The 13,672-nt window shown below is 44.1% G+C and overlaps 1 protein-coding gene across 4 annotated transcripts in view; it reads left to right on the plus strand.

The window, feature by feature from the left end:
• Positions 1–13,672, plus strand: part of hip1 (huntingtin interacting protein 1) — a 39,930-nt gene extending 26,258 nt beyond the window's left edge. For 3 of the 4 annotated variants that reach the window (XM_058413767.1, XM_058413771.1, XM_058413770.1), the window contains exons 15-31: positions 1,093–1,181; positions 1,534–1,650; positions 1,851–1,952; positions 3,124–3,318; positions 3,456–3,603; positions 3,914–4,000; positions 4,251–4,358; positions 4,962–5,101; positions 6,349–6,459; positions 6,555–6,613; positions 6,796–6,889; positions 6,985–7,085; positions 8,162–8,267; positions 8,359–8,482; positions 9,881–9,942; positions 10,036–10,153; positions 11,470–13,672. In XM_058413767.1, the coding sequence (XP_058269750.1) occupies positions 1,093–1,181; positions 1,534–1,650; positions 1,851–1,952; positions 3,124–3,318; positions 3,456–3,603; positions 3,914–4,000; positions 4,251–4,358; positions 4,962–5,101; positions 6,349–6,459; positions 6,555–6,613; positions 6,796–6,889; positions 6,985–7,085; positions 8,162–8,267; positions 8,359–8,482; positions 9,881–9,942; positions 10,036–10,153; positions 11,470–11,480 (1,772 nt within the window). In that variant the 3' untranslated portion in view covers positions 11,481–13,672. The remainder of the gene's footprint in view (positions 1–1,092; positions 1,182–1,533; positions 1,651–1,850; positions 1,953–3,123; positions 3,319–3,455; positions 3,604–3,913; positions 4,001–4,250; positions 4,359–4,961; positions 5,102–6,348; positions 6,460–6,554; positions 6,614–6,795; positions 6,890–6,984; positions 7,086–8,161; positions 8,268–8,358; positions 8,483–9,880; positions 9,943–10,035; positions 10,154–11,469) is intronic. The other variant, XM_058413768.1, reaches the window with a different exon arrangement.

Consider the following 13,672-nt stretch of genomic DNA (forward strand, 5'->3'; position numbering starts at 1 on the left):
CACTGGACATTTGCCTGGTTGTTTGTATGGGCAGCTGTAGACATGGCCTCTTTTGGTAGCAATGGTAGAATAACAATAAGGTGTCCACACACCAGTGCTTAGTAACATTCTAGCAAAGCCTATTCACAGAGTCCATTTTAATGCCCCGTAAGTCCGGGTCAAAGTAAATGGTCATTCGCCACCAAAATGTGAGCATACAGTGCAAAAGCCTGAGCTAACTTAACTAGTTATTACATTTGTGAAGACCGTTAGTCGAGTCAAATCTAACTAATCTAAACTAGCTAAATTAGCTCAGAATTATCCCTGAAATATTAGCTGAAATATTCCATTTCAGAAAATTGTAGGAAGATATCCTGAGGCACATGAACAAATTTCTTTACATATATCAGGCTTCACACGAATCAGCATATAGGTTTAGATCTCTAACACGTAAGCCACCAGTGACAGTGGCAGTGAAGATCTCCCTTGAGACACATGAGGAAGAAACCTCGAGAGGAACCAGATGCCAAAAGAGAACAACTCCTCTTCTGTGTAGTTGGGTTATATGGATTATGGATATATGTTTATAGTATAAAGGTGAATTTATCACAATGGAGTCTGCATACATCTCAGCAGAGAGAGAATAGATTATTGGGCATGTTCTTTTTTTTTTCTCCTTAAAATGGTTTAAAAGGGTGTACATTGTGATCAAAGTGCAAGCTGGGACTCCAGCAGGTCTAGCTATAAGAGCGTAACAAAAATGGCTAGAGACCATTCCATCACATCCCACTTTAACTACGCTGAACCCCTGAACACCCTTTTACCTGACTAACTAATAGCCTGATTAAATGAATAGGTTTTCATCCTAGATTAAGACTCTGTCCGAGTCCTGAACAATTGAAGGCTAATTCCATAACTGCGGGCTTTGTAGGAAAAACCTTATTAAACTTTTGAAGCAGGCAGATCAGTGATGTGAGAACATTCAGTAGTTTATAGATCATTAATAGTATTTTATAATTTATGTAGCAAGTCTGGAAGCCATTTTAGTGGATAGAGGAGTCTGGATTAACACTCTCTCTCTCGTTGTCTGTGTGTGTGTGTGCGTGCATGCAGGAAAGGCCCAGGCGAATGAGCAGCGCTACACTAAGTTAAAGGAGAAGTACACAGAGTTGGTTCAGAACCACGCTGACCTGCTGAGAAAGGTATGAAGTCATATTTCATACAAAGAGCTTATACACCCTCTACATGGTAATCGTCACTGGTTACCTACTAACCTTACCTAGTTACCTCATTAAGTCACCCAGCTGAAATTGTTGCTCCATTTTTGAAACAGCTGCATTCTGGCAGAACCTCCTCTATGCTGAAACCTCCTCTATGCTGAAACCTCCTCTATGCTGTGTTCTTGTATGTTTATTTTAATAGTGTTGAACAAAAAAACAAGATTGAACATGAAAACATGAGAAGCACAGGGTTTTCTTTTGAGGAACAAACACAGCACAAACCCAGAGCATTTGGTTTTTGATTTTGTAATTATACAGTGTGTGTTTATTTTAGAATGCAGAAGTGACTCGGCAGATGACGGTGGCCCGTGCCGCCCAGGATGAGGTGGAGACCGTGAGGAGGGAGATGGAGGAACGACTGAAGACAGCTCAGGAGGCAGTCAGCCAACAGGTTGTGCATGAATATGCATGCACTCAAATGAACACACACACACGCATTCCTCTATATGTCTGTCTATAGTGTCCTTTTGTACATGCCACAAATTGTTCTCAGTGCATGCTTGCTAGTATCCTTGTATACATAACTCATACTGCCCTCTGTGTGTGTGTGTGTGTGTGTGTGTGTGTGTGTGTGTGTGTGTGTGTGTGTAGGAGAAAACCCAAGCAGAGCATCTCCATGTGCTTCAGGCTGACCTAGTTGCCAGCAGAACAGAACTAGCAACCCTCCAAGCCAGCATGGCTTCCTCCCAGAAGGTGGGCTCCTTCTCTGTTAGCCCTCTTTTCACATCCTCTCCATCCCTCATTTATGTTCCCTCAAACCTGTCATCTTTCCTTTTTCGAATCTGATGGGAGCAGTTCAGCTTACTCATCCTTGTTGTAGCTGTCACTCTGTAACCGTGAGGCAGTGATGGGTGAGACAGCTGCCACTGACTAATCTGACAAATGCATGGCAGTGGAGTGCTTCTCAAAACGAGGGCTGTGTGGAGACGTTACGTCCGTATGCGATATTTTCCTCTGGCTAATTTATCAGTCTTACCTATACGAACGATCAGTTTGACGTTGTATGTTCTAAATACTTTTTAAGCAAGATATTTCTCTCTTTTAGTACTATTCAAGGGATTTGTTCTGGTCTTCAAAGGATATATTGCTCCAGATAAATATCCTGCCTTGTCACATCATATCTTCGGTCTAACACTCATTAATTATATCATTCGTGTGGAATCCAGTGTTCTCCCAGGTTTAGTTTGTACCAGTGTGGAGGACTCAAATGGGACTACTAATAGTAAAGGCATTCTCTTTTTCTGGAAAGATACAGACAGGATTATTAAAATACACTATATTGCCAAAGGTTTTGGGACACTGCTCCAGATCATTGAATTCAGGAATTGTTTTTCAGGGGTTGTGCTCGGCCCCTTAGTTCCAGCGAAAGGAACTCTTAATGCTTCAGCTTCATACCAAGACATTTTGGACAATTTCATTTCAGTTTGGGGATGACCCCTTCCTGTTCCAACATGACTGCACACCAGTGCACAAAGCAAGGTCCATAAAGACATGGATGAGTGAGTTTGGTGTGGAGGAACTTGACTGGCCTGCACAGAGTCCTGACCTCAACCCCATAGAATTAGGGATGAATTAGAGTGGAGACTGTGAGTCAGACCTTCTCGTCATCACAACATCAGTGCCTGACCTCACAAATGCACTTCTAGAGGAATGATCAAAAATTCCCATAAACACACTCCTAAACCTTGTGGAAAGCCTTCCCAGAAGAGTTGAAGCTGTTATAGCTGCAAAGGGCGGGACAACTCCATATTACATTCATGTGCATGTAAAGGCAGACGTCCCAAAACTTTTGGCAATATAGTGTAAAATCTAGCCTGAATTTGTTTTTTTTTTTTTTTAATTATTCTCTTCTCTGTGTCCCCAGTCAAGTGAGGAGCTCAGTGTGCAGCTGGCTGCTCTTGAGATGGAGAAGAATGGACTCATGGACTCTGTGTCACAGAAGGACGTGGAGTTGGCGGCTCTGGCGGTGGAGCTGGAGCGAGTGCAGGGCAGCTTAGCAAGCGAGAGGGAGAGTGGTGTGAAGGCTGCTGAAGCCCTACAGAATCAGCTCAATGAGAAGGTAAAACCCTGCCTGCATGCTGAAGCGAGTCAACAATTGGTCCTTACATTTATATGAAGTCCATTTGGCTGGACAGGATTTCATAGGAAGCATACACTAGCTGTTTGAGTCCAGCCTGTTTCCGTGTGTCTGTGTAGGAGAGTCGTGAACAAGCACTGGAGAGCGAGATTGTTTCTGTACGCTGGGCGGCTCTGAGGGCAGCACTGGAGGAGGCAGAGAGGGTTGTCCAGGACAGTCTGGCCCAGTTGGATGAGCCTGCGCACATAAGCTGCACCAGCTCAGCCGGTTAGAACCTAGAGTTTTATTAGCTTTATTGAATTATCAAGCATTAAGTCTGTAAGCCTGACAGTTCCTCAAGCGTTGCTCATAATATAAAATCTGTAAAAGTCTAGCAGGGTGTGTGTAAATGCTGTCTGACCTGAGAGCTGACAGACAGATGCTCTCTCTTTGTCTTTCTCAGTCCAGTTTTACTGGCTTTAATATGAAGTTACAGTATTGCAAATGCGTAATAGAAAAGAGAAGACCTGATAACACGTTTGGATATATATCAGTGAAAGTCTTTTTCAGTCTCTAATCTCTCTTTTTCTGTATGTAGATTACCTTATATCCAGGTGCCAGACTGCAGTAGAGTGTGTTGACCGATTACAGTCAGCTAAAGACCGCTTCGCATCTGATGACACAGGTGAGTTATGAAGAACCTTCAGCTAATATGATTAACCTGCTGTTCATGTAGTCAGACAAATGTAGCGTGTAATGTTTGGCATTGGTATGAGTTACTGAGTGTATTGTAATATTGTTGATGCACAGCTAGACGGCCAATGGATATCTAAATTTTCTTCAGTTGCTTAGTCAGTACTGGACGATGCCAGCGGTTGGTGGTTATTGAACCTTGCCTTTGTGTGTGTGTGTGTGTGTATGTGTGTGTGTGATAGATGTGACCGAGCTGGTACGGTCCGTGGCTCAGCTGGCCCACCTGGTGGGTGATACCATCATACAAGGCAGTGCCACTGCACACATGGTGTCGGTGGACCAAGCTGAAGGTGAGTGGAAGTCACAGGACACTAGAATCCACTTGGATTATAACAACGTTTTATGGAAAACTGACTGAAAAAAGCTAGCACAAAAAAGTAAACATCAAAAGCTTTAGCCTCGAGTTACACTGTACTCACTTTCTAACTGGAGAAGTTGGGAAAGATTTATGGTGATTAATTCGAGATGCCTAATCCCACACCAAAGTGCCTTCAGAACCATTATGAGTCGTCTGTGATGTAACCTGGGAGTGTACTGAAGAAAACAAATACAAACAAGTCTGTTCTGCTGTCTGCTCTGTTCTCTCTCTCTCTCTCTCTCTCTCTCTCTGCCTCTCTTGCTCTCTCTGCCTCTCTTGCTCTCTCTGCCTCTCTTGCTCTCTCTGCCTCTCTTGCTCTCTCTGCCTCTCTTGCTCTCTCTGCCTCTCTCGCTCTCTCTCTCTCTCTCTGCCTCTCTTGCTCTCTCTGCCTCTCTCTCTCTCTCTCTCTCTCTCTCTCTCGCTCTCTCTGCCTCTCTCTCTCTCTCTCTCTCTCTCTGTCTCTCTCTCCCTCTCTCTCTCTCTCTCTCTCTCCTGATCCTAATCTGTTGTCTGTGTATTTATGTTTGTGTATAAGCAGCACTAACATCTTGTGTGAAGATATGTGGAACCGAAGCCCTAGCTCTAATGGCTCAGCTGAAAGAGCAGGACTCGCTGGCTACAACAGACAGCAGTGCACTCAGAGCAGCTCTGGACAACGTGCAGGTCACAGCGCAGGTAAATATCTGCTCTCTCTCTCCTTATGAAGGTAACGGACTGCCTCACTGAGTGAACCAACCCAATGAACAATGCTTAGTTTTTAAAATGCAACAGTGCAACTCCATTGATCATCGAATCAAATATATGGCCTGCTGTTGATCATTTAAGGCTAATTGAATTTTTAAATTTAGTCTTTAGTGGGTACAGAGCCGCTCAACATGGCCACTTCTACTTATTGTGCAATTTATTGTAGATTTAGCAAGCAAATGTACGCCGATCAGGCATAACATTTATAATATTGTCCCCCTTTTGCTGCCAAAACAGCCCTGACCCGTCCTGCACTGTGTATTCTGAAACCTTTCTATCAGAACCAGCATTAACTTCAGCAATTTGAGCAGCAGTAGCTCGTCTGTTGGATCGGATCACACGGGCCAGCCTTCACTCCCCACATGTATCAATGAGCCTTGGCCATTGACTCGTCCATGACCCTGTCACCGGTTCACCACTGTTCCTTCCTTGGACCACTTTTGATAGATACTGACCACTGCAGACCGGGAACACCCCACAAGAGCTGCAGTTTTGGAGATGCTCTGATCCAGTGGTCTAGCCATCACAATTTGGCCCTTTTGGTCAAACTCGCTCAAATCCTTACACTTGTCCATTTTTCCTGCTTCTAACACATCAACTTTGAGGACAAAATGTTCACTTGCAGCCTAATATATCCCACCCACTAACAGGTGCCATGATGAGGAGATCATCAGTCTTATTCACGTCACCTGTCAGCGGTCATAATGTTATGTCTGATCGGTGTATATGTAGGTTGTGATTCATCTAAAGCAAATACTTATGTATATAGAGCATCTGATTTAAAGGTAAGACGGCTGCTTTGTGTACACAGACGTGTGTACACACTCGCTGAACTCAAGGTGTAAAGAGAAGGGTGTGGTTGTTTTTTTTTCTTTCTTTCTTTGCAGCGGTTTTGAATTATGAGTTATGACTATCAAATGTGAAAGTCAAAGACAAAATGCAATATCAAGGTCAGAGTGCAATGCAAATTTCAGACTCAAAGGCAAATGCAGCCGTGTAGATTCAACAGAGGTTGTAGGGTCGGCTGGGGGAACGGGATTTTATTTCAGTTGCCTTGCAAACAGCAGAGGGTTTAAATAATTGGAGCACGACGTGTTCCTTTAAAATATACAGAGGTCATAGCCTCTCTCTCTCCTGCTTTCTCTTGATCATTCTTGTTTCTCCTTGCGTGAGACTAGAAGTTGCGGCCGCGGGGTTTGGAGCTGCAGCAGGGAGAGCTGGGAGATATGGTGGAGCAGGAGATGGCAGCCACCTCAGCAGCTGTGGAGTCTGCTGTGTCCAGAATAGAGGTGAGCGCTTCGTCCCTGATGGATTATAAAACAACGTAAACAAATCCTCTTAAAATAAATAACAAATCTTCATTTTGTCTTTCACGCTTGAACAGGAAATGCTGAACAAATCCCGAACGGTCGACACCGGCGTCAAAATGGAAGTGAATGAAAGGTAACACACCGGCCATGGACATTAAATCAATATTCTAGCTGTTTGTATTCCTGTGTCTTCATCTTTTTTGGAAGTGCTTTATTGAAGGTTTGTTTTATGGATGGAGATAAAACAGTTGATGTAAAGCCGCACTGCTCTTTGGTGAGCGAGAATTGACCGGTGTGACTGGTTATTTCCTGTAGGATTCTGGCCTCCTGCACAGAGCTCATGCAGGCCATTAAAGTGCTGGTGCTGGCCTCTAAAGACCTGCAGCGTGAAATTGTGGAAGACGGCAGAGTGAGTGGGAGGCGTTTTTGATCGATGTAACGCTCCAGCTACAGAGCATTGGAGACTTTGTACAGGTCTGATTAAACTCGGTGTCTCCTTTTCAGGGGGCAGCAACAATAAAAGAGTTCTATGCCAAGAACTCCCGCTGGACCGAAGGCCTCATCTCGGCGTCCAAGGCTGTGGGCTGGGGAGCCACTGTGATGGTGTAAGTTTGCGCTGATGTGTGTATGAGTTTTGCCTCACAAGCAAGTTTTCCACCGCTGACAGAATGTGTGTGTGTGTGTGTCTCTGTCTGTTTGTGTGTGTGTGTGTGTGTCTGCCTGTGTGTGTGTGTATGTCTCTGTCTGTCTCTTTGTGTGTCTCTGTCTGTCTGTCTGTGTCTGCCTCTGTCTGTCTGTGTGTCTCTGTGTGTGTGTGTGTGTCTCTGTCTGTCTGTCTCTGTGTGTGTCTCTGTCTGTCTGTGTGTGTCTTTGTCTGTGTGTGTGTCTCTGGCTGTCTGTCTGTGTCTGTCAGTCTGTGTTTTTTAATGTCTGTATGTGTGTGTGTCTGTCTGTGTGTGTCTGTCTATTTGTGTGTGTGTGTGTGTGTGTCTCTCTCTCTCTCTCTCTCTCTCTCTCTCTCTCTCTGTTTTTTAATGTCTGTGTGTCTGTCTATTTGTGTGTGTGTGTCTCTCTCTGTTTTTTAATGTCTGTGTGTCTGTCTATTTGTGTGTGTCTGTCTATTTGTGTGTGTGTGTCTCTCTCTCTCTCTCTCTCTCTCTCTCTCTCTCTCTCTGTTTTTTAATGTCTGTGTCTGTATGTGTGTGTCTGTCTATTTGTGTGTATGTGTCTGTCTATTTGTGTGTGTCTGTCTATTTGTGTGTGTGTGTGTCTCTCTCTCTCTCTCTCTCTCTCTCTCTCTGTTTTTTAATGTCTGTGTGTCTGTATGTGTGTGTGTCTGTCTATTTGTGTGTGTGTCTGTCTATTTGTGTGTGTCTGTCTATTTGTGTGTGTGTGTCTCTCTCTCTCTCTCTCTCTCTGTTTTTTAATGTCTGTGTGTCTGTATGTGTGTGTGTCTGTCTATTTGTGTGTGTGTGTCTCTCTCTCTCTCTGTTTTTTAATGTCTGTGTGTCTGTCTATTTGTGTGTGTGTCTCTCTCTCTCTCTGTTTTTTAATGTCTGTGTGTCTGTATCTGTGTGTGTCTGTCTATTTGTGTGTGTGTGTGTCTCTCTCTCTCTCTCTCTCTCTCTTTCTCTCTCTCTCTGTTTTTTAATGTCCGTGTGTTTGGTGTGTGTGTTTGCAGTGATGCAGCTGATCTGGTGGTCCAAGGAAAAGGGAAATTCGAGGAGCTGATGGTGTGCTCACATGAGATAGCCGCTAGCACAGCTCAGCTCGTAGCTGCCTCAAAGGTACACGCTAATTCCTGTAAATGATCTGAAAGAAAAGTCCATTGAAACCAGCTGTAACGATTAACTACGTCTTTCCCAATGACACACAAAGGTGAAGGCAGACAAGGACAGTCCCAACCTCGCTCGTCTGCAGCAGGCGTCTAGAGGAGTCACTCAAGCTACCGCAGGCGTTGTGGCTTCAACCAAGTCTGGAAAATCCCAGATTGAGGAAACTAGTGAGTGTGTGCGCTTATTTACACAGATAGTGGGTGGAGTGATGGGCAGTTGATCCCATATTTCCTCTGTCTCTATTCTACTATTAATCATAGATATGGATTTATATTATTGTGACCCCAAAAACTATAAAAGATTGAAACTCCTGCTCTTTCTCACACACACACACACGGCTGTTCATCTAGATACAACATGGTTCATTGTTCTTTTTTAATAACAGTGAGCAGTCCTGTAGGAGAGATGATTAATAATAGTAATTGTTAACCTGCCTCATGGAGTCGGAGGTCATTTCCATACAAATTGTGCCTGAACCTGCGAGTAAACTGAAAGATCACTGTATGAAGCCCAGAGGGAAAATCCCAAACAGGGAAATTCAGAGGCACTAGTGCGGAACAGACTAGAATGATACATTGATCCTATGTTATCATTTTGTTAGATATCAACAGTTCAAAGTTGTGATGGTCAGCTGATCCTGACTGATTACTGACATTCTTGTATTGACTAGATGGTAGGTGAAACACACCAGCGTGATGGTTGCTGACTTTAGGGGAGTTTGTACCGTACACGTGCATAACAAATAATATACACTATATTGCCAAAAGTTTGGAACATCTACCATTACATGAATGTAATATGGAGTTGTCCCGCCCTTTGCAGCTATAACAGCTTCAGCTATTCTGGGAAGGCTTTCCACAAGGTTTACGAGTGTGTTTATGGGAATTTTTGACCATTCCTCAAGAAGAGCATTTGTGAGGTCAGGCACTGAGGTTGGACGAGAAGGCCTGGCTCGCAGTCTCCACTCCAGTTTATCCCAAAGGTGTTCTATGGGGTTGAGCTCAGGACTCTGTGCAAGACAGTCAAGATCTCCAAACTGTTCCCACAAAGTTGGGAGCATGAAATTGTCCAAAATGTCTTGGTATGAAGCTGAGTTCCTTTCACTGGAACGAAGGGGCCAAGCCCAACTCCTGAAAAACAACACCTGAATTCAATGATTTGGAGGGGTGTCCCAAAACCTTTGGCAATATAGTGTAGCTTTATTTCAGTTCAGAATTTCTTTCAAAAATACATGTGATCTATTGCAATTGCCAGTTTTCCTTCAACTTCACAAATTGTCACTTGAGCTAGAGCTGTGTTCTGTGTGAGAAGAGAACAGGTATACTGGCGTATCGTTGCTGAGCATTCTGCCTCACTGATCAGCAAATCTGAACCGAAATCAGAAGCTTCGCCAATTTATCTGCCCGTGTGAAGGAAATCTTGTAGATTTGTACGTGAAACAGCATTACAGGTGGAGCATCTAACCACAGAATCTCTCAGTGGTATCTGTGGTTGTGTTTCTATAGTTCATATAGCTGAAAACAAAATTTGGATTGAAAGTTGTCTGTCTGTGACTTTCATTTCAGACACTATGGATTTCACCAGTATGACACTTACACAGATCAAGAGGAAAGAAATGGACTCCCAGGTATCTGTGTGTTTATCTGAATACGTGTGCATGTGTGTGAATACGTGTGTGTGAGCACGCACTAGGCCTAACCTTTGCTTGTATATCCTGCAGGTGCGTGTGTTGGAACTGGAGACGCAGCTGCAGAAGGAACGGGAGCGTCTCGGTGAGCTGAGGAAGAAACACTACGAGCTGGCCGGTGTGGCTGAAGGTTGGGGCGAGGAAGAGGAGGGTAAGGCTTACTGAACTTCTCGACTTCAACATTTCCGTGCCAGTAACACGGGTATATACGTATGCATCTAGATTAACCCACAAGTACTTAACAGTTCCTTAAAAAAGTCTGATAAAGAAGTAGATGACTGTAGGGTTTGCTCTGTGACGGACGGCTGTAAATGAACGAGTAGATAGTGTGTGTCCCTGCATGATATGAGCACATTATTGTGCAACGGATTTATGTATAGAAAACTGCAAATAGGATATTATACCAGCTGTAGCTCATCAGATCGGCAATTTTAATCCTGCAAGTTCATGCATGTTAGTTTCCCCGTAGACAGGATGGATGAAAACTCTCCAACTACCAAAAAAAAAATCCGAAATTGTGGATTTACACAAGTGCTTTAAATACCTGAAGCGTTTAACACCGTGTTCAGCAAAGGACCGAAATCCCGTCAGAAATGCTTTCAGTGAGCATTAACTGGGTTTATATTTGATCCTGCAAGGTTTCCTTCCCACCCAGCCATCCACCCCTAACCCCCGGAGCTTTTCAAAACAAAGTCACGCCTGTGTTACCTTCTGTTTATCATTTCTGCACCGAAACACACAACTCTCCTTTGTGTTTGGTTTCCGTGATTTGCTCGCCGTCTATTTTTCCTGAGTGACACACGTGACACCGGCCAGCGCACGACACCCCAGTGTCCTCACAGGAGTATAAATCATCACCCTGACCATACCGTAACCTTGTGAGGTCTGGAGGTCTAGCATGTACATATTGAAGCCATATTTTATTTACACACCTACAGGAATTTTTTAAATAGCTGCTTGTGTAAGCATTACATTTATTTTGAAAAACTAATATGCAAAATATTAGGCAACTCACCAAGTCATGCACGCCGGCATGATTATCTAACAAGTAAATAAATGATGTTTCCTCATGTTCGATGCCTACGTTTTTCCTCTTTGTCATTGTATGTGATAAAATGTGTTTCTCAAATAAATATTGATGTAATGTTTGCATGACAGATTGCTGATTTGGTCTGCATGCTTTTACAACACAGAAAAAGATCCTAGTGTTCAGATGGTTGATTTGCCTAAACCCAGTCGCTGAAAATGCATCTTTCTTGTTTGTTGCTATGGTAACATCACTCCACAGTCTGTCAGTGGAGCGGGCCGACGGCGGCGAGCTCAAATCGTTGCGCTCGTGTGATCATCGCAACACGAATAGAGCTGGAGGGAGTGTAAAAGTGAAGAGTGCATAATTAATAGGGAGTGTAACAGAATCTAGACATTAACATGCGCCTACATGCTCTTTCTTTTTTCTCATCTCCATAGGAACGGGATGAGGCGTGTCCCCGGTGCAGTAGCCCAGACCGGGCTTGTGCCTGCTCTCTGGCACTCACTTGTTCTTCGACGTCCCTCCCCCTTCTCTCTTCACACTCTTCAGACCTTTTTATCCTTTAATGACGAATGAAAAGCCAAATAAAAAGGTGCTTTTACTTTAACCCTGCTCCTCTTCCTCTTCCTCCTCGTTGCGGAGTAAGGACACTTACAGGAGGAGACAATGTCACCTTAAGAGGAGGACGAAGCCTTAAAGGAAGCATGGAACGTATTTGGAGCACCCCCTAGTGGCCAGAGGGAAAATGCACCATCACTGACCTGCCAGCCTTTTTTTATTCCCCCCCCCCCCCCCCATCCACTACCTCTTTTTTTTTTTTGTTTGTTTGTTTGTTTTCATTCAAAATTCCAAGACGACATGCGTCACACGAGGCGAGCGGGAATTACTGACACTGTGCCGTGAGCTTCCGGATCGGCCGCTTCCCAGGCGGCAGCAGCAGCAGTGTGTGACTTCCACCACCTCTTCCAGAACTCATTCCTCACGTTGTGGACAAACACACGCCCCTCAGACCAGCTGCTGAGCCTTCTATCAACCAGCCCCCTGCCAACCCTCCTCCCTCCCTGCAGTGGCCTTGCTCCAGACTCTGAGCTGATGGACTTGAGTGTACGGCTCACGAGAGGCTTCCCTCTGCACTAACACTAGCGACTGTCTACAAACCGAACTAATCGCAGCTTCTCCTTCCCTTGCTCCCTCTGCGTGTATGTACGTGCAGTGTTTTTATTTCACTTGGTAGTTTTTTAACCCTGCTTCCTGAGCAGTAGTGTTTTTTTTTCTTTTTCTCAAGAGTAGCCCGACTGGGCTTTTTAACCGTTTTAAAATGTTTCAGATCCCATTTTTGGTTAAAGGGAATGAATTATAATCCCGTGTTCCCATTGTGTACACGCGATCTGTCAGCAACGACGTGGACCATGACGCGTCTCATCTAATTTCATGTCCATGGCTGAAAACAAATGGACTGTTTTCATGACCCTCTGCTGCAAAAGGAGGATGGTTTGACAAGAGCAGCTAGGACACTGAGCTCTTTTCATTCTCCTCGAGTAACCGTTTTCCTCTGGTGCCCTTAGATGACATTAGCAGCGCCGCTGGTAGCCTCTATTCGCACTCTGATCAAGTGTTAATACCACCGGTGTGTACGTTGACTTCCACTTTGTACTTCCTTTTCCACGTCCACACGCAGGACATCAGCACATGCGAGGAGAGACATCTGTGCCTTCCAAAAGGTTAAAGTTCACATTCCCTCAATAAACCTTTAATGGCTGTAGCCTCGGACTGGTATTATGAAGGTCCGGTAGCCCGGTTTGGTGATGCCTTATGTGGAAATACACTCTGGTGAGTTTTTTTGTCGATTTGAATGCATTTGGAGCTTCCAGCACAATTTCCTCGAACTGTGTGGTCCACAGAGGGGACACTCGGAGACGAGAGGGACACGGCGAACGTTTTAAAATAGCGATATAAAGTTGTGCTACTCCCCATAACCCTCCTTGCTAAAGCAATCTAGACCAGATAGCCTTGTAGACCACCACTGTTTTATGAGCACAGCCTACAGTTGGGCCCCCCCAGCCCCCCCGAAAAACAGCTCGGCTTCAATATTTCCAAGTTTTATGTCCTTGCAGGAAGTCTTCATGTACCTCATCCTCCACATAAAGCAAAGCAAGCAGACAAACATGGGTTCATTTAGCATTAACACTGAGATGTGTGCAAGTAACAGAAAGCTATTATACTAATGCCAGGTGTGAGATGACTGTGTGTGTGTGTGTGTGTGTGTGTGTATGAGAGAGAGAGCGAGTGAGTGAGAAGGCCCAACATGTGTTTCTAAGTCTTTAACACTTCCACCCTGTCCTGTTGCACTGCTTTTGCTGTTTTTTGTAAGTTGTAACACTGGGTATTTAATTGAATCAGTTTATTGACACCACCACATGTTTTTTCCAGTCTCACCGTCTGTTCTGGTTCATGTCTTATAGTCTTACCAGCCTTCCAACTGCCTCTCACTTTTAGACAGTCAGATATATGATATATGAAATACTCAGTAACATTTTTTGGACAATATCTTTGTATGATGTACTAAACTGAGTGTGTGTTTATTTCTTTTTCTTCTTTTTTTTTTCCTTCAATAAATATAGTAATGTGTTAAAATATTAA

This window comes from Hemibagrus wyckioides, linkage group LG17, assembly GCF_019097595.1.
Source record: "Hemibagrus wyckioides isolate EC202008001 linkage group LG17, SWU_Hwy_1.0, whole genome shotgun sequence".
Lineage (NCBI taxonomy): Eukaryota > Metazoa > Chordata > Actinopteri > Siluriformes > Bagridae > Hemibagrus > Hemibagrus wyckioides.